At 37.2% G+C, this 12143-nt stretch overlaps 1 protein-coding gene across 1 annotated transcript in view; it reads right to left on the reverse strand.

Moving 5' to 3' along the window:
* Positions 1 to 12143, reverse strand: part of grk6 (G protein-coupled receptor kinase 6) — a 74736-nt gene that overhangs the window by 46959 nt on the left and 15634 nt on the right. Inside the window, exon 2 of the mRNA XM_044370290.1 lies at positions 11976 to 12071. Within this exon, the coding sequence (XP_044226225.1) occupies positions 11976 to 12071 (96 nt within the window). The remainder of the gene's footprint in view (positions 1 to 11975; positions 12072 to 12143) is intronic.

Consider the following 12143-nt stretch of genomic DNA (forward strand, 5'->3'; position numbering starts at 1 on the left):
TTACAAAAGGACTCAACCATTTATTAAAGGCTTTGTCAAGAAATATGTCATGCTGATTTAATTAGGGTTGCCACTAATGATTAATTTTGGATATGGATATTATGGATACATTTGTAGATTATTTTCTCAATTAATGAATTAATCGCTTGGTCTTATAAAATGTCAGATAAAAGTGAAAAATGCCTGTTGTAATTAGGTGACATCTTCAGTTTACAATTATGTAAAACAGAGAAAAGCAGCAAATCTTTGCATTTGAGAAGCAAGAATTTAAAAATCGAAGATTAAAAATTGCTAAAATCGACAAGCCTCTGCTCTGCTCTTAAAGAAACAGTTTGATAATTATTTGCTTTGCTTGAGTTAGATGAGAAGGTCAATGCCACTGTCTTATCTGTGTGTTTAATATGAAGCTACAGACAGTTAGCTTAGCTTAGCATAAAGACTGGAAACGAGAAAACAGCTAGCCTGGACCTGTCCACAAAGTAACGAAATCCACCTGCCAACATCTAAAAAGTAAAAAACTAGTTTATCACATTATATCTCAGCGGTTAATCTGCAAAAACCAAAGTATAAAAAAAACATGTTGATGCGTTACAGATGTTTGGTCAAGCTAGTCGCTAACTAGCTTTCACACTTGTCCAATGATCTAGAGGTGGCGGTAATGCAACAAGAAATGCAGCAATTTCTATGTGATAGTTGTATGAAAAGTTAGTAAATTAGTAAGCTAAGCTATCTGTCTGAAGCTACAGATTTCAGACACTTAGCTTAGCTTAGCATAAAGACTGGAAACAGGGGAAAACAGCTAGCCTGGATCTGTCCACAAAGTGATGAAATCCACCTGCCAACATCTAAAAAGTAAAACTAATTTAACACATTATATCTCAGTGGTTAATCTGCAAAAAACAAAATATAAAAAAAAAATGTGTTGATGCGTTGAAGGAGTTTGGTCAAGCTAATCGTTAACTAGCTTTCACACTTGTCCAATGATCTAGAGGTCTGAAGCTACAGCCATCAGACAGTTAGCTTAGCTTAGCATAAAGGCTGGAACAGGGGAAAAAAGCTGGCCTGGATCTGTCCACAAAGTAATGAAATCCAACTGCCAACACCTAAAAAGTAAAAATAGTTTATCACATTATATCTCAGTGGTTAATCTGCACAAAACAAAGTACAAAAAAACATGTTGATGCATTAAGTTTTGGTCGAGCTAATCGCTAACTAGCTTTCACACACCAATGATCTAGAGGTGGCGGTAATGCACCAAGAAATGCAGCAATTTGAGAAGTTGAGAAGTTTTGATCACTGCATGACTGTATTGTAGAGATACTGTATGTAGAGAACAATGAAGAAAAAACAGCAAGAATGCATTGTTGTGCAAGACAGATATGTTGCATGTGTGATGTAGTACAGCAGATGTCAGTAGAGGAGACAGAAGAGAAGAAAATAAAATAAAAGAGAAGAGAATCAGAGAGAAGAGAGATCAACATGTTTCTGACAAACCAGGAAGTTGACAGTTTCCTGAATGTCTTTCTCAAGACTGCCTCCCACTCACGTCTTTCTTCTGGTTTCATAAAAACTCTTAACAGTCAAAAGATTTTCAGACCTCAATAATTAAAGAGCTCTTCCTATTGTATACCTTATCGATATATATGTCTTCCTTTTTCACTCTCACACTTTCTCCTCACATTTTACTTTCCTTTTCATCACATTTATCAGTGTTTCTTTCTCCTCTGCCAGCTTTTAAAATCATATGTGGTTTTGTGCAGCTACATGGTGAACTTCCTGCTTCTGAGAGTCACACAGTGAGACAGCATGTTTGACTGCACTCATTCAAATCAAAGCTTATTTGCATCACACCTTTCAGGAAAGAAGCAGCTCTGTTGTGATGGTTTCCTGAAGCAATAAAAAAAGGTCTGCTGTTGATCATGTTAGCGCCAACCTAGTTTTACATGCAGAATATTTTAGCATCAGTCCCAGTCCAGGAGTACAAATCAAGAACTTAATCAGGATGGAAAAATACCTTCACACTCTTTATTTGTGTTTTTGCCACATCAGAAGAGCCGTGAAAATGAGGAAAACAAGGCAACTGGGAAAGGAACCAGTATCGGCTATGTTTTTATGGTTATTTTTACCTCATATGTAACTGCATTAATCAAATAACATTAAGTTTTGTGTCTCTTGCTTGATCTTTTCCTCATCACTCTCATTTTCTCTTTTTTTTAAGACTGTTTCATAAGTTAGCTACATAACTTTGTTTGAATGATAATTACATTACAAGAAGTTCCCATCCCCAGCCCTGACAACGAAGCTAGTGACAACCAGTCCATGCTGACAGTCTGAATGATGTTGTAGATATGTGGTAGCAGTCTGGAGGAGATCCAGCATGTGAGACAACTTCATAAGATGCCCCACAAGGTCAGCAAATTCCTGTTTTCCCAGTCTTTTATTTTATAATAACGATTTAATCTACCTGTGTTTTGAAGGAAGTGTATTTGCTGTCTGGATTATGTTTAATCATAAAAAAGATTCCAATTAAGAAAGTGCTATGTTCTTGTAGTCGTACTAGCAGCTGTGTGAGGCTCTATTAAGGCACAGAAGTGCTTTGAGATAAATGCTAGAATGCTAATGTTTAGAAGGTATAATGTTTACCATGGTTACCATCTTAGTTTAGCGTGTTAGCACCATAGACTGTAAAAAATATGGGTGTAGCCACCGTGACCCACTGGTTTTTGAAGAGCACTCTTTAAGTTCAAAGTGGGCAGCTCTGGCTGTCGCCATCTTGGCAGTGCCTGGCTCCACCTAACTCCTGGCTAATCCAAAATGGGCAAAGAGGTGGAGCTGAGGTGGACTGAATGAAACCTGGTTGCTGCAACAACCAGTTATAGAGATGTTTCATTCAGGACCAAAGCGATGGACCAATAGACCGACCGACATTACATCCCTGGAGCTGTATTGCTGGCATGACTCAAAATGTAGTTGACTAGAGGTATGAAGTGAGTAACGTACAACATGAAGACTCTAAATACCTCAAAATCATTGACTGCGTTCCATTCAGCTGTTTCTATCTCTCTCCTGCCCCTGTTCTTTCTCCAGGTGCCGGCTTCCACCCGTGGATGTCTGTATAACAACGTATTGGTGGATTTAAATCTAAAGGAACCTGTGTACGAGCTGTTGGTACCCTTTTAAATAAAACTTGGGGTACCCTGTGCACTTTCACTCACATAGGTAACTTTTGTTAGATACACTGGGTTTATTGGTTGGTGCCCCAACTGTAATGGTTTTTGTTGAAGTCACTCTGATAAGCAAGTTAGGTCTTTTAATTGGGTTTTTATTTTCAGCGGTGATGATAATGTATTTTACTTCGACACAACCACTTTCTCCTGTCCTCTGCCATGTTTTGAGAACATTTGTGGACTTGTAAATATTGTAAATAGTTAAAATGAATTGTGCTTTCTTCCATTCCTCTACTTTGACTCTTTAAATTTCGATTATCGTGTTACTGTCCCCATTTCCCCTAGTCCACCAAAGGGACGTAATGCCATACTTAAGTACAATATTGAGTAATTCATGTAGTTACTTTCCACTTTTGCTTTTTAGGTAGTAACAAGACTACAGACGACAGCCATGCCAGCAGCTCTGTGAGGCTGTACTGGAGCTCACATCAGCGTGCTAACTCATATAGATGATCAGCAGGTGTAATGTTCACTATGTTCACCGTCTTAGTTTAGCGTGTTAAATGTCATGAGTTTAGCAAAACAGTTCTTTTGTTACTGGGAAATTTCCTGCAGTGTAAAAGGGGGAAATCGGCTCATAATTCATGTCCTTAAACCTTATTTCCCGCAACTAATTGGTGTAAAAAACCATAACAAACATACACTATATATAACTCCATCCTCGGGGCTCCATCCTTCCTCCTGAGTTTTATTTAACAGTCCTGCTGTCGCCACTCTGTGCTTCAAGGCGGTATGCATGTTATCATGGGTGGTTAAATGGATGTCTTTATAACAATGCAGCCTGTGTGTTTACTCTGCCCGGCCTGTGTGCCATGCATGGATGTATACGACAAACAAGTTGTGTACAGTGACAGTGCCTCCATACACAAACACACAGCCAATGGATGGGAACTCTGCCAAACATCTTGATAGAGGTAATATTTCACATCACATTGACATCACATGTTGCTATAGTTAACATTCAGGAAAGGTCAAACCACTCAATCAGTTTACAACAGAACAAACACACTCAATCACTGATGGGTTATAAGGTCTGGCTCACAGTTCATCCCAAAGGTGCTGGATGGGGATCGAGGTCAAGGTCTTCCAACATCAAACTGGGAAAACCATTTCTTTTATTAATGTAAAAATAATGATTTATGTTTTGGCATGAAAAACAACATAATGGTTACAGTTGAAACTTACGCAAAACCCCATTCACAGTAAACAACTTAACATGAGGTTAGAGTTGAACACAATAGAGACCAGTTTGTGAAGAGCTGAAGGAAAACCTACATCTGCTTATATGGGGCCATTTTTCTTTGCTTATATGGCAAAATCTATCTCTCTTCTTGTACATCTAAATGCCTTAATTTTTATTTTACATAAGACATAAGACAGTACAGCAGCACTATTACTGGTCTGTAACGTCTGGTTGTATTGATGATGACGCCTAAGCAGAGAAAATTAGGTTCCACCTGCTCTTTAACCCATAAACCTAGTAAAATATAACACGACGTGCAGTAGTGCTGCAGCATATGTCTCCTCATTGGGGGAAAGGGGCCCAACCATGAAAAACAAGCCCACAAAAATTTTTTTTTGGGCTTGTAGTGAAACTTTTTTACATGAAAAGATCAGAATTAGTTCAAGTCAAATTCTAAAACTTTTCTACAGAAAAAATGTCCCATTTAGCTCACATTGAGATATTACTTTAGTATACTTGACAATACTCAGTAATTTTCTGATCTAATCATGACATTTGCTACAGTACGTAGTTGTAGGTTACAATGACAAACTACTAGTACTCTATTAGCACTGATATAAGATGACCTGTGTTGACCTGCACCTGTTATTGAAGATAAAACACACTTTCACACTTGAATACTATTAACCCAACAAGAAGAGATGATGATGAGAGACCTCATCTTTGAAGTCTTTTCTCTCAGAAATGTAGAGTGCTTCAATTTAAGAACATAAATCCCACATTTGTCTGTTACATCGGTCACACACTCACACTCAGGCTGTTGGAAAATGATTTTCTTCAGCAGTTACCATTTTTAGATTGTCTAAAGATTGTTGTCAGAAGATGCTCTGGATTTATTTTCCATCATCATGAATTCATTTACTCTGCGGCAGAAAAACATGTTACACAAGCCTTCAGAAACTCCTGCAGGTTAAACTGAGCTTACAAAACACTTTTTTATGGCCAACTGATTCTAAAATAAACGTATATATAAACCTATAAACTTCAAGTAACTTGCTAACATGGCAACATTAAGGCTACAAACAACACATAATGCAACACCAGCGCTCTTTCCATTCAAAAAGAATATCTAATGTTGTGAAAATTCAATTGTCTAGTCCTCAAATATAAGACCACCTCCACTTTTTCAAATGTAACATCTTATATTTTGGCCAATACGGTAAGCTCAAACTAGCTCAAACATTCTTGCAATCTGACGATGTTGACAGCTCTGCACCTTCACTGCTTCACACACTTGAATCTGAGGCCCAGATACAATGATTTTGAGGTGATAAACCAAAAATTATTGTCCAAAAATTATCAAAGAACATGAATAATGTCTGGATAAGATGAAACTATCTTTACCCCAAGTGTAAATACAAGAGACGCTGGTATTCCGAGAAACCAGACGACAACCACAAGTTAATTTTGTAGTTTAACAAACACACAAGATTAACACTGATTAGCTACAGCACTCATTTTTTCCATTGGTCCTAACCTTATGCAGCTCACAACATTACCGTAAAACCGCGCTCTTTCAACAATATGTTTAATATAAACATGACTCATTTAGAAACACTCACAGGTTATACTGGTTGTTAGTTCTGCTACTGCTTTCATTGTTTTACACTTTAAAAAAATGTTGACTTGACACCAGTTGACATGTTTGGTTGAAAGGAAACAATTGATAGTAACTAACAATGAGCAAAATAAGAGTCGTGTGTAGTTCACAAGTTCAGCAGAGCAAACAGAACTATCTCTTTGTTCAAAAATCAGAAATCACCCTACATTAGGGACCGTTGAATACCAAACTGGCCTCAATTCTTGGTACTGATGTTATCTCTAGAAAGACAAGACTTAGTTGACTTATCTTAAAAAATCCATTCAGGCCCCTGCAGGGACACTCAATCACATCATTTATATAAACTCAGGCTTAAAGTCTCTCTAGGAAAGTACCAAACTGATCTGCAGGATCCGAAGCAAAGCAACAGAGTCTCTGGTCATGATCCCTCACTGGCTTCCCACCAACCAACACTGCAAGTTTCCTGTGCTTTGTTTTCTTTTGCGCTGCTGTACATGCTCTGCAGCATCTTATTCACTTCCTGTCTGTGGCGAGATGAATCAAAGGAGATATCTACACTGCAGTCTCAGAGGTAGAAACTGACCATTCTTGGCCCGGCTCCAGCTGTTGAGCCACACAAACCCATAAAACAACACTGCAAGAAGAAAAAAATATCATGTCTGATGATATGTCATGTGCACCCACACTGTAAAACTTAAGATTCTTTGGCATAAATAACAATTACACGTTGTTGGTAACATAAATGATCAGCATTTAAAGTAAAATCAAGTTAGTCTCTTGTTCTACAAAGGTAAGTTTTGGTAAATTAGAAGCTAAACTGTGATTCTTTACGAGGTGAGAATGTTCTGTTAACTTGTGTTTACATGTTTATTTCAGAATCTCTCGCACAATAAATTCTTTATATTAAATACACTTTTATTATTAAAGTAAGTGTAATTACATATGTTTGTTAGTTTAAAGTGCCTTGTTATCACTGTCAGAACTTGTAATCATTAGTTCAGGCTAGAAATGAAATAATAAGTTGATTAAATGTCTAATGAAATGTTTATCAAATGAAGTTATTTAGAAACTTTGATAACTTATTAGCATTTAATTCCAATCATGCATTGAGGTTCATATTCTCCAGAAAGTCTTCTTTATAAATGTGTCTCTGATCAAAATTAAAAACGATGGAAACTAAGGCTGCAACTAACGATTATTATCACAATTGTGAAAAATGTCTGTTTTAATTTTGTAGACACCATGGTGACATATTCAAATGTCTTTTGTCTGATCAAGAATCCAGATATTCAGTTTCATGTATGACACAGAACCTGAAAGCTGAAACCAAAAAATGACTAAAAAATAGTTGCAGCTCTATTGGAAACCATTAGGAGGACTGGTACTGTTTGAGCTTCAGCCAGTCCCAGTAATGCAGTAATCCTGTTGAGGAACATTGATTATGACTTCTAGCAGTAAGTAATAATAATTACAAACTGGAGCTCAAGAGGGATCACACTTGAGATAATAAATGATCAAATCAAATAACAAATCAAGGCTTCTTTTCCTGTTTTTGCAGTGCAGTTTCAGAAACAGCACGTAACTCCTTCAAGACAATAGAAACGACCCAACGGCTGAATGAAAGCAGTGATACAGGCTTTTTTTAAATCTCATAACAACTTTTATGTAAGGGTCCAATACCCTGCAGGGAAAGAGCAACCACTGCATTGTACCGCCTATATATCTGAAATGATACAGCTTCTGTACAGACTGTAAAATGGTGGCTGCAAATATTTTGCATCAATATTTTCTCACATTCACACTGCTACTGTTCACAATGCTCTGAAACATATTATTCACTTCCTGACTGTGGTGAGATGACTCAGTGATGGCACACACACTGTAACCTTATCGGTGTCATTTTAAAGGTCAATTTTTTTTTCTAGAGGAGTACAATACCTTCTTGAAGAGTTTTGCTATTTTAAAAATTACGTTTAGTTTACTTGCTTAGTTTCGCTCAATTCCTGGATGCCTATGGGATCATGATTATGTTATTTGATCCCATAGACACTCAACAATTGAGCCAAGATAGCCTATATAAAGCTAGAGCCAACAGGCAGTTAGCTTAGCTTAGTATGAAGACTGGAAGCTCCATCCAAAGTGCAAAAATATAACAATTTGTAGTTTCAGAGACGGTTTTGCATTCAAAATCAAATCTTAAGATATCATTTGAGAGACCCAGTCAACATTTTTTTATTATTTATCATTGCTTTGTTCATTAGGATCCCATTTTCATTAAAATGTACCTTTAAATGAGGAGTTTTTGACGACTACTATGCTATGGGCGCTAGTTTCTGATTTCTACGTTTCAAGAAATGTAGCTAACTTACCCTCAAACCACATTGTCAATAACATTTTTTGAATCCCTCCTTTGAAATTTAGTTTTATCAGTTCGGATTGAGCTCTTCAGAGACACCACAGACTTGATTTTTATCCATAGCTACAATAAATGGTTTCCTTTTACATCTCACCCCTGCACTTTCGCTCTCGTTATCTCCTCTCGTCTCTATCTGAAATCTTCAGTCTGGTCTGGTATCGCAATTTCTGAGCTCTGCCTTCGTCCTGTCACCTGTTGAAATGAAAGTAACCAGTACTGCTGTTTGAAACAGCAAAAACACCGGTCTGCTTCCTCTTTCTGCACCGGCCACAGTTTCCTCTGTTTTACCACTTGAGCAAGATTTTTTTTTTTTTCTAGCCTGCAAGCGTTCAGTGTTCTCATGCATTTGACTTGTCTGAACTCAATAATTGATCCGCTTGGTATGAAAGGAGTAAAGACACGCTGGGGAAGGGAGAGGGGTGTCAAGTTAGGGCAGATTGTCACAGCTTGCTGTTGAAGACGTGAAACTGAGCCTGTGTACGCTCTCTTGACAAAGCAGCTGGGGGTTCTGAGGAATATCTTTGGGTGATGACTGAAAAGAAAAAGTGAAACAGAAAAATAATAAGCAGGTTACCATAACGTGCTCTATGGCAGGGATCAGCAGTTAGGTTCAACCATGCCCCGGTTTTTTTTCAGCATTGCTTACTGTGGGGGGGGGGCAACATATTGGTGTGATGGAAACAAAGCCTAATATGTTTTTAATATGTTTATTTATTTTCATTCATTCAAGAATAAATTGATTTATAAAACAGTTTGTTGTTGGGTGTATCTGAGGGCAGATTAGTCATTACTGGCGTATGTTACTACTCATTTGACTCCACATAAACGTATCCTCCATGTTACACTGTGAGAATAGAAACGTAATTGATCATTTATCCACACACAATAAACAGTGGTCTGCTTCATTTACAGTTAAAGCAAAATACTGTTATTGACACAAGTCTGTTCTGGTCAGATCAGTCAAATCATGTCATGTACCTTTGTTATTCAAGTTTATAAGATGTTACAACGTCAAATCTACCGGGATTTACATGAGCCTTGTGTTTTGAACATTATCTTCTGTAGATTTATGAAGAGATTTGATGTAAACTATAAAAGGGAAAACTTCAGCTTGTGTTAAAGGGCCAAATATTTTTGTTGGAAGGCCAGATTTCTTGGCTAAACTTGGCTAAATGTTCAACATCAACAACTTGGCAGATATCTTAATTAAAAATATTTTGGTTTTCCAAAGATTAAGAGACTTACTTTTTGTTTTGTTTCTAAAATTATGTAGTCTACTGCTGAGATCATGGTTATGATGTAATGTAAATTAATGGACATCTATTTTTGTACTCTATTACAGGCCATCACTGCTCCACAGAGGAAATGAAAAATCAACATTGATCATGAAATGTAATACAAGAATAAATACTGATATTACACCATTATTAGATAATGTTTCTGTATATCTGTGTAATCCAAAAATAGCCAACTAATGTAACTTTACCATTTAAGTAAACGATGTTTTGTTGTGTTTTGAACCTTAAGACCACCAACATCCACATCCACAGCTTGATTTATGATATTTACTACAGTGTTGCTCTTTACATTACAGATGCCAATAAACACAGTGTTTTCTGGGTGAAATAATGAGAACATTGAATAAGAGCTTTTGATGAGCTACAACACAGAGGAATATAACGAGCCATACTGTGTAGTACATTGTGTAGCGATACATTGAAGTCTGGAGGCCTTGTTGGAACTAAAGAGGAGTCAGCTGCCGCCACTTATAATCCACCTTCAAATAAAATTCACATGTTATTGCTATAATATTGTAAAGCTCAGTTTTTTATTAGTGGAGTTGAACTGGCCCCTAAGTAAACAGGGATAACACCCCAGCGATGATAATGTCATGAATAGATTAGTCGGCGAGTAGAAGAAAAATGCAAATAGAGAATCTGAAAATCTCATTCATCTACAACGTCAGAAACACTTTTCAATATTTTACCTTTGCTGTTATGTCCGAGCACTGCGTCACACTTTCATTGACTGTTAACACTATGAAAAGTTACATGAATATGTCATTGTGGATCATTTTCAGAAAAAACACCTTATTATCAAAATAATCAAGGTACAATGCATCCCAGAGTATGCTGCAACATAAACCTTAAAGTCCAACTAAAACACATTTAATCATCCCTGTTTGTAGTCAAACATAAAGTCAACATTTTTAAATACATTGTTGATAATTATGTATTATCAAAAGGAAGAAAAAAGGAAAATATCAGTAACATTCCTTTTTGTTTGAGAGGCGTGTTGGTGTCTGTGTTTGATTGACAGCAGCTGGCAGGCTGTCAGTGTTACACCGTACGGATCGAGAATCAAAATAAACAAACTTCTGTAGCTACAAGTCATGGACACACAGTGTGTTGTTAGCAGTGGTGTTGAAGAGTAAGAACCAAAGCAGCATCTAACAAGTCCAAAGTGACATTTGCAGGTATGTTTACATGCTGTTTAATGTGCTGCAGCTGAGCAGCTAATTGGCTGTCTAGCTGCTAACTGACATTAGCGCTGCACTTTTCTCCGGTGAATGTTTGTTTGGTGGCTCATTCAACAAGCTAAACTGCAGGACAAGACGTGTGTTCATGTTCATAAGTTAGATAAGAAGAAGACTTTATCAGTAAAAGCTAATGTGGGTTGTTGTTCAGAGTCTGTGGCTCTTGTGTTGTGTAGCAGGATGCGATCAGGCTCAGTGTGACCGTCTGCTCTGCCGATGATAGGCGACATGTTATCACTTTATGCAAGATTTGATTTGATAAATGGAAATAAGGACTCCAGCTATGTAAGCGGATGATGGAACAGTATTTAATCGAAATAATGTAAAACTAGGGGGCACCATCATAAAATAAAAGAATTTAAAATATAAATTTCTCCCTTTTGGTATCTGATTTTTTCTAAAAGGACACACATGACAAGTGATTTTCAGAGCAGATATGTTGCTTTAGCAGATTAAAAATGTAATTTCATTTTGGTTACACTTTAAAACTATGGTTTCTCCCTCCCTGCAAAGCAGCCCAGTGGTCTAAAAATCTAACAAACCCCTGAAAAGGTAATGTCCAAATTTATAGCATGTTCAAAAATAGTCAATTTCTTTTCATTTAGACAAGCCACACCACAGAGTACTACACCACTGGTTTGGTATGGTAGTTAATGGGGATAATCCAAACCTCAAGCCTCATCTAAAAAACCTAAATTAAATCCGTGAATTTATCTGACCAAAAAATATTTGAGATGTTGTTTCCAGAGGTGCATTTTCAAACTCACAGCCAATAAGACGGCTGTCACAGGATTTAGAAATGTCCCATTATCCTGCTGTTTAACTAACTACACGGTGGCTGAAAGAGTGTTTAGATCAAACAATGACCATGGCACCATAGATACAACAGATTTTATCATTTCATTTTCAGACGAGCACAACACACAAAGACCACAGATCTCTAAATTCAAGCGAGATCAAAGCTACGCCGGGGAACTACACCGTTAATTTACCTGTGGTTTGTCGCAGGTCTTCACACAAACTGACGTGGGGGAACTGCAGCATCTGCTTCCATTTCTTACTCTTTCCTTTTCTGTTTCCACCGCCTCCTGTAAGACAAACAAGTTTGGTTTAAACTGGGCAGGAAGACAATATAGAGTCACTGAAGAGGAATCTGCTTT

Source organism: Thunnus albacares, chromosome 13, assembly GCF_914725855.1.
Source record: "Thunnus albacares chromosome 13, fThuAlb1.1, whole genome shotgun sequence".
NCBI classification, from domain to species: Eukaryota; Metazoa; Chordata; class Actinopteri; order Scombriformes; family Scombridae; genus Thunnus; species Thunnus albacares.